This window comes from Aspergillus welwitschiae, assembly GCF_003344945.1.
Source record: "Aspergillus welwitschiae strain CBS 139.54b unplaced genomic scaffold BDQ94scaffold_49, whole genome shotgun sequence".
Taxonomy (NCBI): domain Eukaryota; kingdom Fungi; phylum Ascomycota; class Eurotiomycetes; order Eurotiales; family Aspergillaceae; genus Aspergillus; species Aspergillus welwitschiae.
The window spans coordinates 142,759-162,158 of NW_020798743.1; the positions used below are offsets into that span (position 1 = coordinate 142,759).

Below are 19,400 nucleotides of genomic sequence, written 5' to 3' on the forward strand. Positions count from 1 at the left end.
TGGCTTTATACAAGTCGAAACGGAGTCTACTCAACAGTTCAATTCCTACTTTTATGAATTGAAATCTTCTATACCTATACAGAGTGGCATGAGCTTTACTGCGACTTCACCGGACCGTACCAGTCCGCGAAGCCCAGATCGAATCCCCACAGTGGCGTATTTAAGCGTTTCGCCTTCCCCGCGGCCGCCATACCGTCGAGCACATACAGATCCTCCTTGGATAGTGAAATAACCTCTCTGTTACTAGCGATGCGCTTCTCACTCACAGATTTCGGAAGCACAACCACGCCTTTGTTGACGTGGTAACTGATGAGTATCGTGGCGGCGGAGACCCCATTCTTGTCCGCAATCTGTTGGATCTCAGGATCTGACATGATAGGAGCCCCTAGCAAAGATTTCAGTAATTTGCACATAGCCTTTGTGGGACACAACAATAAGAGCTTGAGGAATCATACTTACCGGTAGAACCAAGAGGGGAGTATGCTTCGAGGAGTATACCAAGCTTGTCGCAATACTCTCGGAGTTCATGTTGAGGGAGGAAAGGATGCAGCTCAACTTGGTTTACAGCCGGCACGACTGTCCATGTCTTGCGAAGCTCCTCCAGATAGGGAATGGACCAGTTGGCGAGCCCGACCGCCTTGACCATACCAGCTTTGTAAACTTCCTCCATCTGGCGCCAGGTCTCATTCTGATCCCACGATCGGTCCACTGAGCGGGTGCCATCCGGGTTTACCGGCAGAAGCTCGCTCGTCTCATTCTGCATGGCGGAAGTTAGTCGCGCAGGGCTCTGGGGCGGAATGCCACCAATGTGAACTGCTCACAGGAACCAGCCGAACGGGCCAGTGAATAAGCTGACGAAATACTTCGTCAGACCAGTTGCCATGCCGCATATCAAATGATATTGCACTTACGTAAAGATCAAGATAGTCGGTTCCCAGGCTATCTAGAGTCTTCTGTAGACCCTCCTTGACATTTGGGTGATGTGTGTTCCAAAGCTTACTGGTGATGAATATGTCCTTGCGAGGCACACCGCTATCCCTAATTCCCTGGCCGACCTCGTTTTCGTTACCTGAAATCGTGCGTTATTATAACTGTCGTTTGGGGAGATAGCCCACCGACGTGGATGAGCTCACCGTAGATCCTTTTGTTCGTTAGCCAGCACTCGATGACGAGAGGGACAGCCGGGCTCACTCACAATGCCGCATCAATGTGCCGGTATCCATTCTTGAGGGCGAAGGCCACTGCCCTTGCCACCTCACCTGGCTCGGATTTCCAGGTTCCTGTGCAGACTCTCCATGTTATTGAGGGCGCAGCAAGGTTATAAATGTCAATGCCACTCACCAAGGCCGACAGCGGGAATGAGGGCGCCCGTATTGAGCTTGAAGTGAGTGGGAGGAGCCATGGTGCTGTTGTTCTCTAAGACTCTGAATGGTACATGCAGGAGTTGTCCAGCAGGGGAGGCCCATAAAAATGGCCTTCAGCCCAGCTGACATAACCAACAGAAACGGAGATGTATATCAGCATGTAAGGAGATATACCTTAGGCCATAGGAACGGAGTTGTGACACACCGGGGATAACTGGTTATGGTGGGACCTCAGCATCGGATATATTATCATCACCTCGGTTGAAGGTGAGTCTGCTCGGCTCACCATTTCGCTAGGATTAACTCCGGTCGCTAAGCGGCCAAAAGCCAAAAATAAGTCCGATATGACATCGGGAAGTTTGTAGTTATTGTTTTCTAAATACAATACTATACACCAACATCGAATGAAGGGCTACTGACACATCTGAACTATGCGTTGGGTGCCGATTATGCTATATTATTTGAAACGTCAGTAGGACGTCAAATATGAGAAGCGGCTTGTTTTAAGGATATCTCCAGAATATGAAAGTCAGCCAGTAGATTTTGTTAATTTGATTGTTAGGAATATGCTTGCAATCTTTTTCAGTTTTATTTTAATTTTGCGACGTAGTTACCTGTCAGTTATTAGCTTTTCCCCATTGATTAGACTCATAGTTCTGGTAAAGCTTGATGTGCATGAAATAAGAGGTTACAGAGGCTTTCGATCCAATGGTTCAGTAGCTCAAAGCTCAATATTGAGATATGACAACATTGCACCCAAGGCATGAACAGCCCCGTCCAACCTCCTAGAATTATTCGAAGAAGGAAATGCTGAAGGTTAAACTCAGACCCATCTCTTTTGAGGAGGTTACGGCTGGGGGGGGGGGGATCATCTAGTGCTCTTCCTTCAATTCTACAATGGCAATATGAAAATATAAGTCAATGTCAAGCCTACGTGTCCATGGTCTCCCGATGGTCTATGTATACTCTCTTATAACCAAATGGCATGCTTTATCCCGTTCTCTAATCCCTCCTTCATGGCAGCTATTAAAGTCCACTCGTCTCCCTTGTCCCCGTTGATTTCATAGACCTCCACGCCACCCCCTTCTTGTCCGACTACAACGACATATCTGCCGTCGTCACTGAGCCGCATGCCACGGATGACATCAACACCCGTCCGTACTTGCTTGATGTCGATGACCTTCCTGCCATCGCTGGAGAGCAGAATAATAGCGATTGCATCTCCCGGCGGTAGATCACGAGGCACGTTGCGGAGGTATGGTTCAAGCTGCGCGATGTGCCTCTCCCAGCGATTACTGGCGTAGATAACATTAGGAATGGAGGGATGAAGACAAATTTCGGCAGAGTCCATCATGCCTTGATGATCAGGGTGAACCTCCGGGGGGATTATACTCGGTGCGAAGCCATCAATCGGCGGAATGCCGTCTGCGGGGGCAGCTGATACATCAAAGGCGATAACAGTGTGCGAGAGTTCACCAATAACGTACATTATCGTCTCTAGCAATTCAAGTCAGCTAGCTCCGGAATATGGGACCACCGTGTTGAGGTAAGGGTACATACCATTGGGAGTCAATACGGCATGTCGAGCGCCTGTTCCGGGAGGGCACTGTAGCCAGCCGCAAACTTCAAGATGCTGAACACCGTCACGCCGAAGTATCCAAACCCTATCGGATCCCAGATCTGGGGCGTATAGTATGCCTCGGCTGTCTTCCAATATTTGATGCACATGGCATTGTTGCTGACGGCCCTTGTTAGGACCGTGTCCAACCGACTGATATGGAAAGTCCGGTAGAATTTCTGCTCGGGGAGCGTTTTGGAGCAGCATCTTGCCATCGTCTGTCATAGAAATCGGATAGAGGGCAATAGATCCTCCCAGATACTACATGAAGTGAAATGTCAGTAGATGTTCCGGAACGGGAACCTGATGTAGACTAACCGTGCCAAGAGCCAGTGCAGCATTATCACGCAACTTGATGACTAGTAAGACCAGATTGTCACCAATAAGAACCGTGTGGTAAACTGAGTGATGTGTCTACCTACAGTGACCTGGCGCCCCCAGAGTTGGCGACTGGCTGGTAATTGTGCAAGCCCTTTTTAGGTGATCTATTTCAAAGGTATACAAAAAGACCAGACTCGATCCCCTCGGATAGACCCACAAGTTGATCAAGGCCCCTTTGTGATGACGATAGCTCGACCCATGAAGCATTGAAGGGGGCTGCATAATTAGCAAGAATGCTCAATTTCCCTGTCTTCAGGTCGAGTTCAAGCGTGGTGAAGTCGGCTCTGTCGCCTGCTAACAAAAGTCTGTACTGCATAACGTTCCAAGGGGACATCAGTGATAGGATTGATCGGAGGGCATTGAAATGATAGATTAGAAGCTCATATACCCATGTTGGATGGTATGGAGGCCTATACTTACGCTGATGACATATAATCACGTGAATTGCTGAGGGGGTAGAACCGGGGCGAATGTCCGATCCGCTTTCCTGCAGTGATTAAGTCCGATGTCTGCCATCCGATTCCGTCCACGTTACAATCGTTCCGAGCCCTGACGTGGAGAGACATGCACGGATGGGTAGAGGCCGGTGGTAGAAACAAAGCCTTTGATGGGGCAACTACTTCGGAGCATTCCGGTTTGTACAGGCAGCCTCCCCCGGGGGGCAATACGGCCTTCGAGACGTGTGGGGACCCCGCAAAAGCAATAGAATGGTCACAACAGTTACATATTCCTCAATTCGCATGTCGTGACGTATGTACTGTAGGAACGATTGTTGGTCATTTACCCAACAAAAGAGTTTCTGTTGCAATTAGTTTTATGGGAGGCCCATGTGTGGTCTGTTCCTCACTTATCCCAGCTATCATTTGAAATCCGGTTTGAAAAGCCGAGTTGCTGTTCGGTCGTGATTATTGCCAGGGTATTGCAAAAAGGACGTCTGGGGCGAACGGATCTTTGGTGTAATACAATTGTGGGCCACAACCGACCTGAGAGCCGTAGATAAATGGAACACAAACTATTGACATGGCCCATTCTCGAAAAGGCCCACCTTCCTCAGCACATCCTAAGCGGTATCTTCACTTCGGTGACTGAAAGCATGTGGCTCTGGAAACCCACATTTCTTCGTACCATCTAGCAGAGCTCGCAAGGCATTCCGTCGTAGGCAAAGTGCCCATAATGCATACGTCTCCCATCCATCTGGCTTATAGAGGGACGAGTAAGCGCGTTATTCGCTCAATGACCGACGCGACACGGAGCTAATTGCCACGGGAAGTAGGCCGAGGTCAGTGGAAGAGGGATGTCCGATGGGCGTGTCATTCTCGTAAGTTCTGTAAACAACGCTGATAGATGTGATTGGTGCGGTATACTCAATTACCGTATGGGGGAAGGGGGGGTGTTTTTAGACCCGGCCGGGGTAACTCCAGCCAGATATCCCCTGCCCCACGGGCTACTTAAGTGCTCATTCCTGCCTCCTCAGTCAGATAAAAATATGAGGTGACGGCCAAGAACTATAAATCGCTCAATTTCTCAATGCATCAAGTGTTGAAAGAGGATGGTACTACGGTGGAGCATGATGAGAGAGGCACCCTTGGTGTTGAAGCGGTGGATATGCTGCCCTCATATGGCCCGGATGGCGTCAGAGGGCTTTTCAGCTCGGGGTATGTTCTTGGAGCCGCCTGCCTTGCTTCTCTTGGGGGTTTCAGCTTTGGGTATGACCAGGGAGTCATATCAGTCATCAATGTCATGCCACAATTCCATGCGGCTATCCCGCAGGCGGAGAGTGAATTTGGCAAAGGGTTTATGACAGGCATGCTACTCCTCGGGGCATTTGTCGGTTGTATCTTCATGCCTTATCTTGCAGACAGGATCTCCAGGAAATGGGCCCTGACGGTGGTTGTTATCATTTTTGACATTGGGGCCGTTATCCAGACCTCGGCCCAAAGTTACGGCATGCTGGTTGCCGGAAGAGCAATTGGTGGTATTGGGGTTGGTACACTGGCTATGGTATGGATGAATCGCCGGTCCAATGCAACACATTGCTTGCTAATATATCTGGCCATACTAGGGTGCACCGCTTTATATCTCAGAAATTTCACCACCAAACCTGCGGGGAACCCTCTTAGTGCTCGAATCCATTTGCCTCGTGTCCGGCGCGGTCATAGCTTATTGGGTAACGTTCGGCATGAGATTAGTTGATAGTGAAGCTTCATTCCGTGTGCCTTTTGGCTTGCAGATGGTCAGTGCAACTCTTGTTGGGGTCGGTATCCATTTCTTCCCATACTCACCACGGTGGTTGGCGCTCGTTGATCGGCAGGAGGATTGCCTCAAGAGTCTGAGTCGGCTGCGCGGCCTTCCATTGAGCGATCAGAAAGTCCAAGCTGAATACAACGCAATCATCGGTGAGGTTAGAGCCCAGAAACTCATGGAACAACAACAGCGCCCGGGCGTGACTGGCATCAAGCGAGAGGCTCTGATATGGATGGACCTATTCAGGCCGCAGACCTGGAAGAGGACAGCAGTCGGCGTGGGTGTAGGGTTTTTCCAACAATTCTCGGGGGTCAATGCGTTTATTTACTACGCGCCCACGCTTTTCCAATTGATCGGCCAGAAGGGCGAGATGTCATTGATCTTGTCAGGTGTATTCAATACCCTCCAGCTTCTCACTGTCCTGGTTTGTTTCTTAACAATCGACAAAGTTGGTCGACGCCCCTTGGCGATACTAGGCGGTTTCCTGATGGGAGCCTGCTATATTATCATTGCCGTGCTGATGGCTCTTTATGGGCCCGACTGGGCTAACCCATCGGCCGGTTGGGGCTGCGTGGCGATGGCCTTTCTTTACATCCTCATCTACGGGAACACATACTCGCCTCTTGGTTGGGCCTTGCCTTCTGAGGTCTTCCCCAATGCACTTCGTTCGAAAGGGGTTGCGTTATCAACTTGCGTCAACTGGCTGTCCAATTTTATTGTTGGGATCGTGACTCCGGTGATGATGGCTAATATTGGTTATGGCACATACGTCTTTTTTGCCGCGTGCTGTGTTCTCGCAGGAACGTGGGCCTTTTTTCTGGTTCCCGAGACAACCGGCAGAACACTGGAGCAGATTGACGAAGTTTTTGGCAATATTAGCAAACAAGCACACCATGAATTTATGAGGGAAACTACTTTCCAAGCGGCTAGAGGGGAAGGGAGGCTTGACGTGTGACTAGCGCAAATGGGACGTAAATCATGCTGACTACGAAACTTCACGATAACATATTCTGAATACCATGAATAGTCATGCCTTATAAACATCGTATCAAAAACCTATTTTGTTCCCACCTTGTCCTGTTCGGCTAGATCCTGTGGTCCCCTACCGAACGGCCCGAGTATTATATTGAACTGAAAACCCGGGGCTCCGGCCGGATTCCGAACACCAGGTGCCATGAGAACCCCGAAAGAGACTTTGATTTTATTTATCTCTAACTATATCTTGCTTTATGATGGGATTTAGGAACATGACTTTTGATACGCTGTTGCATATGAAAGATCGGGCAGTCTGCACTACGAGCAGCATGTTCTATATTAGGTGATTGGAGCGCTTATGAACAGGCCGAGGAATGATTATCAAATTTATCGATAGGCCAAAATTAAGAGTGAAGTCGATTGCGCAGACAGTGATTGGGTAAGCGCACTTCTGTTGTGAAGGAATGATCCTATTGTCCTTATTTATAATTAAAACGAACTCTTTTTCTCTACCATATCTTAGAGATTTCCCCTTGTTCGGAACGTTTTAAGCATGCAAATAAACCACGATGTCTTACGGATCATCATAGTTATAAGGTATACTCATTTAACAAGTTGTGGCCAGATCCTGTATACAAAATTGTCGAGGTGTAAGCCAGCAGCCGAGTGAGGTTATATCATTTAATGTCGCAAAGTGACAGATTTCATAGACGAAATATTCCAATACTAGTGTGTCTATCGTCAAGGTCCCGATAGACAGCGCGAAAATATTCCAATACTAATAGTTATTCATAGCAGTATTTCTGCGACTATAGAAAAATATCTCGGATTCGCCACTTGCAATAGATCTAGGGATTAAGAAATTGGATTCAGGTTATGGGTTTTAAGCTCATCTCAGGACTTGAACCATCAGCGTCCGAAGCGTGCACCATTGGTAAAGATCAATTCAGAACATGACACAGCGACCAACGCCCCGCTCAGTTGAATCTTAAGTGAGGGCCATCCATCTGCCGCGTACGATATGTTCTTATTGCTTAAGATTATACTGTATCTTGTCTGTAGAATTCTAACAGTATCGTAGATCATTGTCGACGATAGGTTGTTCTGATTGTAGCTGAGACTTCAATTGCTACTAGTCTCCAGTTAATTATATACCATTGGAGCAGGGATGTATCTGCCTGCCACTCATACTCCATCTGCGCTCTAACAGTCTTACTACCATCTGACTTGTCAGATACCTCTAGATTGCTTAGTCAATAAAGCCTCAAGCAGGGTCACAAATGATGTACTGGTGGTTCGAGAAAGTGGTAGAAGGAAGACGAGGTCACGCCGAGAAACCCTTTTAGCCGCAGTCCACGGGGGCGCACTTCACGGTCGGCAACCCGGCAAAGCAGTCGGTAATTACTCCATTACCTACAGTTGTTTGGCCCCCTTGTTGAGTTTTCATATTGCGATGCCAATGCTTGGAAAAGGATTATAAGTCAAATTTTAGGCGATGCACGTTAAAAATTTAGTACGTTATTCCCAGTATCGTGCGGTAAATGGCCTAAGCCACATATATACCAGCGATACAATACTTCTATACAAAATAGTTAATATTCTTCCAGTGCTGAATAAACTTGAGCACTACCTTATCCTCCACATCCCGCATCTGGCATAGAGTGAGCAAACAGGCCCGAGAATAATCGGTGGCTAATATAACATGCCGATACACGGCGGGTTCAAACAGCCGCGCGAAAAAGGCCTTCAGCTTCAGCGCGGGATACCTGTGTGCTGTGCCCTCCGTCTCAGCTGCTTCCACCACAGCAGCCAGCCACTTGTCAAAGGGAATGCGCCTGGTAAGCCCTAGAACAGGCCCCACGGTGTCCAGTAGATCACTCCGTGCCTGACGGATGGATTCTCCACCCGATAGGCTGGTGCCAGTTGATGCGGCGCAAGAGGAATCTCGCAAAAGACGGCCCCCGCATCGTCAACGGGCATCCATGACGATGTCTGTTCATCCCCCCCGGCAGTGGTTGCATCTTCCAGAGATTGTCGAATTCCAAGTGCAACTTACCCCTCGCAGCCGGGACAGCTTTCTAAGGCTCAACGATGATCACAACATCACGGGCACCACCTCCTTGGTGATCCAAATACCCGTGGCGCGAGATCCTACGATAGGCCCTCCTCGGACTATTGCGTTCTCCAGCTCGTCCGGATACGTGGCTGCCGCCAGCTCCAGTATCTTCTCGCAAAATATCCTTCTGTCGGCATATCCCAGTCCGGTAGCTGACTCTCGGGTGGCCACGGAGGCCTCTAGGATCAACTCACCGGCATGGGCCGGGGTGAGGCCACGTTGTACCACCGCCGCGATGAAAGATAGCCAGGGGCAATAGATGGCGGAGAATCTGCAACTGGCCATGGAGCGATAACGAACCGGGACGAAAGTCCATGGGTCAGACGGCGTGCATAACATGGGTGATAGGGCGCTGGAGTTCTCGATACTCGCTTTCGTCCGTGGGATCACAGGTGATGAGGATAACTTTAGACCATGCAGCTTCGGAAAATACATACCTTCTTCTCCTGCAGCTGGTTGCGATAGGCCTCTGGGCTGACGGACGGGCTATGACTGAGACTATTTCGGAGGACACAAATAACCTGGCTCACCTGGGCGGACTGCACTAGCTGCGACAGACAGTGCGACCCCAGACTCCCAGAGCTTTCTGCAGAATAACAGCATTGGCGGGCTTGGGAGTGAGGATATCTGCGTGCGCGGAATATTTCCCTCACCAGCCGATTAATCTCCTGCCACGGTTGGGATTGGTCTGAGTGGATGGGGGATGAAGCAATGACTGTCATGGTGTGACATCTGCAAAAACGAGTCTCGATCACGAAAAAGACATCACCCCCCTTCTCACAAATCCTGGTGGGGTTGCCTTTGGGCAACGACTGGTCATTATGCGACTGATCGGCGATTATTGAGATTCGACCCATAAGTTATGCCCGGCCTTGTCGGTGTAATCGAAGCTATATTGCCCTTTCTAGCACAATTGACGAAACATAACACATGGGGTCCTTGTCTCCGCATTTATTGACTGCATTTGTCGGCATTGCTGATTTTGAGGCCGTCCTAGTGGAAGGGGAGGGAGGGACTGGCGGACAAGATCCTTCTTACCGGGCGTGAAAGACAGCAGTCACTCCACCGCCCATCTCCACAGAACATCTTGGGGTAACAACCATGGTCCGGGAATTGCTTTCGAGTAACAGCCGTGGTCGTTATATCATGGGTGGCCAAGGGCGCGTCGGATATTGACAGGTGATGAATGACGCAGAGTCCAACTGTGTTCATTGATACTAGCACCCCCCGTCTGTGAACGCCTGCTGGCCGAAAATAAGACCTGGCATCACCCTGCATCTCAGAACCATTCCGATCCGTTGCATCGCATGCTGGAATTATTGCCAGTGCAGTGACTCCCGGGCCTTGGGTGCCAACCCCATTGCACAGAACCTTCATCACTTGGACTCCGAAGACAATGCCAGCATGTAACAGATATAGTTGTGTGAGGTGCATTATGCGACTGTAATGTATGTCGCTTCTGCGTGACTGCGCCAAGTAATTCATTGTGAACTATTTCTGGACCCACTGGGCAGGTGGCCTAACAGGCGTCCAGGGTGCATCGGATCTATTTTGAGCGAGGATATGATAAGTAGAGAGCCTGAAACAAGCTGCATAAGTTGGTGCGCCTAACCATGCCGCCTCTGGATTCAGCATAGCCACAGCTCGGTAATGTGGCGTAAAACCGTGCCTACTTTTTCGACCTTGCTGGACGATCGATCTCTGCGGCCATCTGGCGTGCTCTTACTAGTCTTGACCTTTATTCCCTGGTGTGAACCCACCAAAGAGTCCGTTGACAACTGACACTGGACCGGGCCGCTGCGGGACGAAAAGACTGTGAATGTCTCCCATACAAATTTAGTCGTGAATCAAGGCGGGAAAACCCCAAAGACTGGCTTTTTTAGGCGGACGGGGAGCCTGATGTCTCTCCTCATGTCCCATCACTGCATATGGCACTTGCATGGCGGGCGCATTCCCGCGTTCTGAATGGCTTTTCGGGCTGACGGGCTTGGCCCAAGTAAGACATGTTTCTCCGTGCGGCAAGAACAGGAAACTGGGATCAGACCAGTCTACTGCTAAGCTCAAGGTGCACGGCTTGCTGAATTCAGTACAAGTCTTGGATCAAGCTCGTGGATGGAAGGAAAGGCCACCGCTGCTCCATTGAAGTCCGCGATATTTATCAAAGCCTCGTGATATGTACATCCTTTTATCGCATGTGACCTCCGCTGCCATCCGGACATTGCACTGCCCACGTAGTAAAAATAGATGAGCGAACTTGCTGCCCATCACAACTAATGGTTATATAAAGGGCATCAGCCGGCTGCCATACCTCACATTTTTCTTCTCCATCACACTCACGAACTAGACATACCTCCACTATACCACCGTCACCGCGATCGCTGCAGATCCTGATCCCAACCCCAAGATCTCATATTCGATTACCTGTCACCAGTGATTCCTCACACCGCCATTATGAACGTCACGCTCAAAATCTGCTCTGTCCTCGCTCTAGCCGTCTCCGCACTGGCGTTGCCCACGACTGACACGCGAGTTATCCAACTCCGCCTTTGGGGCGAAACCGGTTGTGCCGAGGAGAACAACGGCGAACTCGGCCTGTACCAATCCGGGCTTAATGAATGTGGCACCTTCGCAGGTCCCGAAGCCATCCACTCTATCACCACCTACTACGTTGTATCCGGATATGCTGGTAAGTCTATTTTGCACTTCTCTAACTCCTGCTGGGCCAACTGACAATATGTTCTTAGCGCAATTCTTCACCGACTCGAATTGTCAGGAAGGCCTTCAGAATGTAACAACACCAGGATGTCTCAACGGTGACACTGCGTTCGCCAGCTATAAGCTGGTTTTGACCTAGTAGTGGATTGGAAGCAGATGAGCAGTGCAGAGATGGATAGATGATATTGAACTATAGTTGTGAATGTTAAGAGAATAGTGCACTATATTCATGATCGAGAATATGCGAGATTCCAAAGAAACAGACTATGTAAAGAGAACCGACATGATATGAGTAGAATTCAGCTTCGATACGTCTGCTATTTTCCTTGTGATATAAAATACTATAAAGAGCATTTGGACCTAAGATGTCGGTAGGATTGGCAAGAATCTGACTGTAAAAGGTATAAAGCATGACAAGAGTCCTTTGTATCACTGCAAATATCGTATATTTTCGAGCCTATATGTCATATCCTGCTGAAGTATAAACTAGAACAGGGTGCGAATCCTCTATTTTTTAGACGTGTAATAACTATGACCTAGTGATATCCCTGCGGCCCGATTGAGTGACGTCGTGGTTCATATGCATCCAGGCTGTTGGAACAGATGTTCGTTTCTAAGGATCCTACATAAAGTCAGTATTCCTCTCCAACAGTGTTTGAATTAAAAATTTCAATTACTGAATAATATGATTCACTTTGCCCTAATATTATACTCAAATTGTAAAAAGAGATTAGTACCATCAGCCCGAAGTTCTTTCTTACCACAGAAGTGTTTATCACTGGTCGCATCATTCACCCCAAAGTAAATAAATCAAAAGCTAAATGAAACATCATATTATTAGATAATCTTCCCTTTCCGTCCCTTTGAAGTGAAGCATTATCTTGGAAAGTACTTCTGAAGGCGTAGGAGCTTCCATTGCAAATGTTCTTTTAGTATATTCAAAAAGCATTTATAATTTTCAAAGATATTCGTTTACCAGTAAATTGGCCGTGAACATCTGCCTTCTAGGTACATACTATTATTATTGCCTTAGGAATGAATCTGACATAAGTGCATGCCGATCGATTGTGCTATATAATGTACCACCATTTGCTGGTACCACCATTTGCTAACCACGTCGTCTTTCCCTCCAAGGGGCTTCAATGATTGTTCTAGTATAGCGTCCTGGAAGAACCATATACGACGGTAAATGCCGTGTTGCTATACATAAGAACACCCTTTATTATGTATTCCATGGTGCAAAGTAAAACTAGTGAGTGTTATTCCAAGATAGGAAGAAATCTGAACATCGCTATACCAGCGGCTATAAAAGTCCTTTTCCAGTATTTCACGCCCCGAAGACCAGTCACCCGAACCATGTATCCCTCATCCCGACGTACGGATATTTAAGGCTTCACAAACTATTGTGATACACGGGGTCGATCATGAAGAATGGAAATGCACAATGTGGCGAAGTGAACCGATGTTCACAGGCATTCAAGTCAAACATCATTTTGAGATACTCCCTTTCTTATCGTGTGCATATTGCGCCGCCAACGGCGCTTCAAGAGGATGAACAGGGTTACTTTCCAACACAAAGGGCTTGACAGGGTCAGAGCTCTCCGTTGGATTGTATGCCGGCTGCTGCAGATTGCGAGGGATTCTACCCCAGCAGAGCGGCGCTTGCTGCTCGGCGCTCTGGCTTTCCGGAGCAGGCGACTCACGACCCTCGAGCTGAGCGCAGAGTAAATTCTTCTTTGCCTCCATTGTATCTGTATAGTGATGATTGATCGATAAATTCAATGAGTCCACGAGATGAACGATGAGCAGCACCTGACTTGGCCTCGCTTCCTGTTGTTCCGGGATGCGTGGTAACCACTACACTTTCTGTAGCTCTTCGCTGCTTGGATCTAGTAGAAGCCACTATCAGTTCACTGATCGGCCGACGTATAGAGGACGTACTAGGGAAAGGAGACCTGCATTTCAAGGAGTTGTTAAGCGGCTTGCAGGATTAACATGAGAGGGAGGATTGGGACACCCCAGTAATAGACAGGTATAGATAATCATGACGTAGAAGTCCTTACTAATACGGTCATCTGCCCTCCAGATTGAGAAACTGATCTCCCCGGAAACAAATCTTTGAAACCATGGTTCATTCCAACTCCCTCTAACCGTAAAACCCCGGAATGGTAGTAAGCCAGGAAATATGCAACGCCATCGAGCACATTGAACATTTTATTGAAAATTATAAAGAGCTCGGACATTTATTTACTAACTTATTCTTTTTACTGAAGGACTATATCCCAATTCGTGACAAAGCGTGTCCCTATCTTTATTCCAGCGTATGTTACTTACAAGCCCACTATTGTGTGGGACTTGATTTTTATAGCAGAAAGAATTGCAACACACAGCCCGGGGACGCTGGGGATGAGCAAAAATATTATCACATATCAATGTTCACATTATGTACCATCAAGAGGAATATTGTCCCACTGGACGAAGTCCTCGCCCAAGATAATGAAGTCTGGCCCTCCTATTGATGCTGTAATTGAGGATGTCGACAATATTGCTGGCTGGCGAGTGGTGCCCCTGCCATCACGGAACCCGTGGATGGGTTCAGCTGAGGACGTTGACGCCGACTATTTCAACACTAATGTTAACTCGCGAGTTCTAAGACAGCGGTCCACGAGGTATCATCCCCAGAGTAATGATAGCATGATTAAACCATTTGTCCCTCAAGACGATTCTCTTGCCATAATATGGAGACTCCCATCTACAGAGGAACATTTTGCTAACCATATTGACTTGGCCACTCACATACCGTCCCAGATATCATCATCATATCATAGAAAGTCAACACGTATGATGCTTCCAGGTACTATATGTATGTCACATCCTCTCTAATATTTCCCTTGCAGTGCTGCAACTACGGCGTCTCCAAACTCTTGAGTGCTTGAATTTCCACCAAGGTCAGGAGTGCGAAGTCCCTTATCCAAAACGGCACGCACGGCATCCTCAATTTGGCGCGCTTCGTTCTCCATATTGAAAGAGTACCGGAACATCAGGCTCACACAGAGGATCATCGCAGTTGGGTTCGCGATGTTCTTACCGGCTATTCTTCAAGATGTCAGCAATGGTATATTCGTGCCATCTAGAAAAACATACGTCGGAGCAGAGCCATGCGTTGGTTCATATAGACCGCGAACCTTTTCCTGCCTGCCAGGATGAGGAAGACCATCCAAGCTGGCACTAGGCAGGACACCTAATGTTCCAATCAGTGACCCCGCCTGGTCTGATATCATGTCTCCGAAGGTATTGTCTGCCAGAATCACACCGTTGAGGACTCGTGGATCGGTTGCCATGATCAATGATGCTGAATCTGCGAGCTGGTGGACCAATTTGACTTGTGGATACTCTACTGAAATTGTGTTCTCGACAACGCGACGCCACAGACGCGACGAGGCCAGTACATTGGCTTTGTCAAGAGAAATCACAGGCCACGGCGGGTCATGCCGCAGGGCAAGCTCTGCAGCGAGACGAGCAATGCGTTGAATTTCGGTGGTGGAATAACCCCACTCATCCATTGCTGCACTCGTGTTAGAGCATCATGCTAGCCACCTTTCCTGGCGTACACGGTAGAATGGAATTTACCATAATTCTCTTCCTCAACCTTTTTGCCAAAATAGGCCCCTCCACAATTCTCCCGCACCACTACAAAATCGACCCCCTCGATCACCTCCTGCCTGAAAGGTGAAAAGTCCCTCGCAATTTCCCGACTCGGCACATCCACTGAACACGGTCTCAAATTTGCGTATATGTCCATGGCTTTGCGAACCTGTAACAGACCCCCCTCTGGCCCGTCGAGTTCGCGCCTGATATGATCCCACTTGGGACCCCCGACTGCTGCGAAGAGTACGGCGTCTGCAGCGACCGCAGCGTCTTTGACGGGTTGCGTGACGGATTGACCATGGGTATCGATAGAGATCCCGCCAATGAGTTCTTCTTGCAGGTGGAACTGCATGGAGGAACTGTTAAAGGTTCGCAGGACCTTTATGGCTTCGGCCATGACCTCCGGGCCGATGCCGTCGCCGGGAAGGACAAGGACGTTATAGGCTCTTGTACCAGACATCGTCTTTGTAGCCTGTAGATGTGACTCAGCAGTTAATAATGTGGGTGTGAATATCATGGAATTGTGTAAAGCATCCCTCTCGTGGGAACGGATGTGCTATATCCGCTCCGCGGTCGGAGATCAGGCCGAAAGTGCGGGGAAGGAACCCACCGGCGTTCTCCCGACAATGACTATACCGTGTCATTTGACGGACATGGACTTGTTGTCATACACCTGTCGATACAATTTATCCGACGTAATAAGTAGTCCATTCATTACCGGGCGAAACGAAACACTCAACCATTCTATCACCTACTAAGGGTAGAACCTTGGCAGCCATCCACGAACTGGGTATTGTTGACCATGAATCTGAGATATCGGAGGCAGCCCAAGTGTTGAACAGGGGAATTATTAATTGGTCTATTTCGGGGCGGAGTCAAAACAAGGGCGATTCACTGATTTATAGAAACAATATAGTTGATGCAGAGGTGTGAAATTCCATCTACTAGTCAAAATTGAAAGCCGGTCAACCGGATAAGCAATCATCTACACCCAGAGACCATAAAAACAATCATGTATATATATCTATAAATGTAAGCCATAGAGACTATTAGTTACTATAGTGCCTCTTGAAGATTTTCCTATGAAAGATATATTGAATTCTCATAACTACTTTAATCAGTTAAGGTTGATCAGCCTTTACTGATAATATAGGTTTTAAGATGTGAAAAATAGTAAAGATAATCGAAGTATACAAATGCTAATCAGCATTTTTCTACATGCTTCCACCAGTAATTGTACAGGCCATATAGTGTTCGGTCAACGGAATTTCTGCGCTTTGAACACGTTCAGCTTCAAGGTACCCGAGGGGAGGCTAATGCAAAATCAACACACGGGATAGGAAAGCGGGGCACGGAAGCCTCGACGCGAAGGCCCGTCCGCCACTAGATAGAGCTAGGGACCAAACCAGCCTTGTTCTTTCCCACCCAAGACAAACCAAGAGTCTGGTGAAAATAGGCCCGTCCCGCATGAGATGTATTTTTTCCGTTGCCACACTCTGCTAGTAAGCTTTTTCTAGAGTCTTAGACTCACAACGGTGCTGCTGTAAGAGATCTGGGTGAGATGTGTACTATGTACTATCCACGAAAGACTATGGCCGACCCTCAATTCAGCGGCGGGAATTCGCCTTTCGGCCCATTATGGCACTAATGCAGGTAAGCTGCGCCATCATTTCGGGCTGTGAATTAAATTAGGGGGCTGTAATACTATGTTGTCCTGTGTCACCACCTTTGCCCCTTTGCGGTGCGGCACAAGGCTGAGCAAAGCAACAGATAATTTGAACAACCGCTGGCCTGCCTCCGGTCGCAGGACAGCAGATGGAGCTTCGCAATATAGCAGCTTTACAATGATGATTAAAAGCATCTGCGTGCTCATCTGCCTGCAAATTCTATGCATCGTGCGCGCATCTAACGGAGAATACGCCCCATTGCAAGCTTACAATAATGCTGACAAAGACACCACCATCGCCATCAGACGGGCTCTACACGAGGCTAGAGGGAAGACATACTCGATGAATCAGACTGCTTTAACAAAAAGTTGGGAAAACGCTACTATATTCTCGATTGAAGCAAGGTATGTCAAAGAACCACCAATTGCTCAATAATGTCAAAGTACACATACTGATTCTGATGCTCCAATTCTAGCACTGAGAGTTCTGCTGGATCAAAGAACGGGACAGTCGGTCTGGAATCAGGGCTGTCAATCGTCTGCAAAGTCTGTTATATTAATGGGACTGTCGGCGGCTACTTGACCGTCGGGGATGGGTTCAATGTTACCACGGCCGTGGATAGCGTTGGGGACGAGATTGCGAATGTCACAGATTCTGCACTTTCTCGGCTTGAAAATTATGCGCGTGAAGCCGCCAGCGATATTCTCAAAGATGTCTCTCAATTCCAACTGAGCGATATTCCCGCCTGGCCGACATTGGATCTTGATTTCGACCTGGATGATGCAAGCGGATTTTCTGGGGTACATGCACAGGTTGACTTTGATGGTTTGGAACTATATCTGGAGCTAGATCTTCAGCTGTCGGCCGGGGCTACTTACACGTTAAACCTGTTCACCTCGGAGACTCCAGCAGGAATCTCAATATCCAGTCTCGAGGCCGGTGCCATATTCAAGGTTTCGCTTGTTCTCATTGCCCAAGCGGAAATCGATATTAGCAGTGGAATCCACATTAAGCTAGATGACGGATTAACGCTGGCTTTGGAACTGTTCAACAACAATGTATCGAGCATTACAGTGTGAGTCCTTCTTTATCATAAGCTGAGGGCCCAGGCGAAGTCCCGTTTTTTTTTTTTTTTTTTTTTTTATTCTTTTTTTTTTTTTTTTTTTTTTAATCTCGGTGACCAGCACTAATCAAAGTGTCATAGACCCGGTGGCCGGATGGAATTTCTTCCAGTAACCGTTGAAGGCCATGGAACCCTTCGGGCCCTCCTACAAGTCCAAACCAGTATCGGATTTCAACTAGCAACCCCAGACTCGGTCTCCGTCTTCGAGTACCTGAGCTTTAGTGCAGGGATAGGCGGCGAAGTGTCTGCGTCTGTGGCTGACTTCCTCCTGCAGATCGATTCGTCTACAAGCGATGATGGTCACTGCGACTTTGAAGCTGTTGCAGAGTACACCCTCGCTGTGGGTGCTGCTGCGGGGGCAACCGTTGCTGTTGACACATACCAATGGGGGCCCACGCCCAACACCACCGTCCCAGTGTTCTACACAACCCTGGATAGTATCTGCGCGGGTTCTAAGACATCTCCGTCTACTATAACCCCATCTGCCACCCTTGAACAGCGGAACGACCTCGTTAGCACTACAGTGTCTACCTCGACGACGTATACGCTCGTTGACTGTGCATCACAAGGACTAATCAACTGCCCTATCTATCTCCAGCGGACGACATCAGTGAAGAGCACCATGACAACAGTTCTCACAATCAAATCCGGCATAGATGCCACATATCCCGCGAGCACCTTCTCGTCCTTGACCAGTGTCATCCCCTTTGGCAGTGATGCTCGCAGACTCGTATCCACATCCGGAACCCCGGTATCCTACATTCCCCCGACTGCGACCGCAACAAGTAGTTCCAATCCCGCTACTGACAATGACCACCGCCACCACAACCACCATTCGAATAACAACAAGCTGATTATCGGCTTAAGTGTGGGGCTTGGTGTCCCGGCCGTCATAGCAATAGCATCTGCCCTATGGTTGGTTTACCGCTTCCTAACCTTTCGCTTGACTCGGAGTTGAGGTAACTAACTAATGTAGGTGGTTTGTATATCGACGTAAACAATACTCAGCAGTATCGCAATCCGATATGACAGCTCGTCCGTCCGAACTGGATAGAGGTGCAAAAGAACCACAGGCAATAGTGGCTGCTGCTGCTGGTTGACGGCAAAGATTGAAAAGACGTCGTACCTTTACTTTGTGAATGACTATCACTTCTACATTTCATGATCTTGGAATCAAAGGGTGCTTCTTACCCTAAGCATGGGACTTTTGTTCAATCTACCCAGTATGCAGTGCTATATATATCTGTGACATCTAATATTCTGACAATCGTAAGAATTTGTCGTCTAGTAGAAGGGGATATGGACAATACTAAGCAAAATCATGCACAAGGAGCAGCTAATGGATCTGCATCCAACCGCTTTTCAAAGCAACAAATACTTACCGCAGCTCGTTCCTGAGCCTTTAGATTCCGATGTAACTTCCCTATGAATCACGAATATAAGATGTATTCTAGTAAATCCGCCCACAAGTACTATCGTTGCGAATGAGACTATTTCTAAATATTGCAGATATCATAGATGGCATGTACAAGATTGCCTATTTCCTGTT

General features: G+C 48.1%; 7 protein-coding genes across 7 annotated transcripts; 3 read left to right on the forward strand and 4 right to left on the reverse strand.

The window, feature by feature from the left end:
• Positions 1 to 95: 95 nt before the first annotated feature.
• Positions 96 to 1,402, reverse strand: BDQ94DRAFT_175068 (putative glycerol dehydrogenase (GCY1); the record flags this gene model as incomplete). Its single annotated transcript, XM_026772441.1, has 7 exons — positions 96 to 385; positions 460 to 757; positions 822 to 851; positions 912 to 1,069; positions 1,134 to 1,141; positions 1,196 to 1,280; positions 1,342 to 1,402. The coding sequence occupies 7 exons, from the start codon at positions 1,400 to 1,402 to the stop codon at positions 96 to 98; spliced, it is 930 nt and encodes a 309-aa protein (XP_026621093.1).
• Positions 1,403 to 2,334: 932 nt separating this feature from the next.
• On the reverse strand, positions 2,335 to 3,679 carry BDQ94DRAFT_163106 (putative isomerase YbhE; the record flags this gene model as incomplete). The annotated part of the gene is made up of 5 exons (XM_026769669.1): positions 2,335 to 2,861; positions 2,925 to 3,243; positions 3,301 to 3,341; positions 3,405 to 3,467; positions 3,517 to 3,679. 5 exons carry the CDS (start codon positions 3,677 to 3,679, stop codon positions 2,335 to 2,337), a joined length of 1,113 nt encoding a protein of 370 aa, XP_026621094.1.
• A 1,211-nt stretch (positions 3,680 to 4,890) lies between these two features.
• BDQ94DRAFT_183794 (sugar porter family MFS transporter) lies at positions 4,891 to 6,674 on the forward strand (the record flags this gene model as incomplete). Its single annotated transcript, XM_026774499.1, has 2 exons — positions 4,891 to 5,364; positions 5,426 to 6,674. The coding sequence occupies 2 exons, from the start codon at positions 4,891 to 4,893 to the stop codon at positions 6,560 to 6,562; spliced, it is 1,611 nt and encodes a 536-aa protein (XP_026621095.1). The 3' UTR covers positions 6,563 to 6,674.
• Positions 6,675 to 8,677: 2,003 nt separating this feature from the next.
• BDQ94DRAFT_175071 (uncharacterized protein) lies at positions 8,678 to 9,420 on the reverse strand (the record flags this gene model as incomplete). The annotated part of the gene is made up of 2 exons (XM_026772442.1): positions 8,678 to 9,103; positions 9,136 to 9,420. 2 exons carry the CDS (start codon positions 9,418 to 9,420, stop codon positions 8,678 to 8,680), a joined length of 711 nt encoding a protein of 236 aa, XP_026621096.1.
• A 1,608-nt stretch (positions 9,421 to 11,028) lies between these two features.
• On the forward strand, positions 11,029 to 11,773 carry BDQ94DRAFT_152845 (uncharacterized protein). The gene is made up of 2 exons (XM_026768051.1): positions 11,029 to 11,384; positions 11,443 to 11,773. The coding sequence occupies exons 1-2, from the start codon at positions 11,150 to 11,152 to the stop codon at positions 11,550 to 11,552; spliced, it is 345 nt and encodes a 114-aa protein (XP_026621097.1). The 5' UTR covers positions 11,029 to 11,149; the 3' UTR covers positions 11,553 to 11,773.
• A 2,519-nt stretch (positions 11,774 to 14,292) lies between these two features.
• BDQ94DRAFT_163108 (3-isopropylmalate dehydrogenase) lies at positions 14,293 to 15,521 on the reverse strand (the record flags this gene model as incomplete). The annotated part of the gene is made up of 3 exons (XM_026769670.1): positions 14,293 to 14,509; positions 14,558 to 14,978; positions 15,044 to 15,521. The coding sequence occupies 3 exons, from the start codon at positions 15,519 to 15,521 to the stop codon at positions 14,293 to 14,295; spliced, it is 1,116 nt and encodes a 371-aa protein (XP_026621098.1).
• Positions 15,522 to 16,905: 1,384 nt separating this feature from the next.
• On the forward strand, positions 16,906 to 18,951 carry BDQ94DRAFT_163109 (uncharacterized protein; the record flags this gene model as incomplete). Its single annotated transcript, XM_026769671.1, has 4 exons — positions 16,906 to 17,132; positions 17,204 to 17,803; positions 17,933 to 18,766; positions 18,828 to 18,951. 4 exons carry the CDS (start codon positions 16,906 to 16,908, stop codon positions 18,949 to 18,951), a joined length of 1,785 nt encoding a protein of 594 aa, XP_026621099.1.
• Between the last annotated feature and the right edge of the window lie 449 nt (positions 18,952 to 19,400).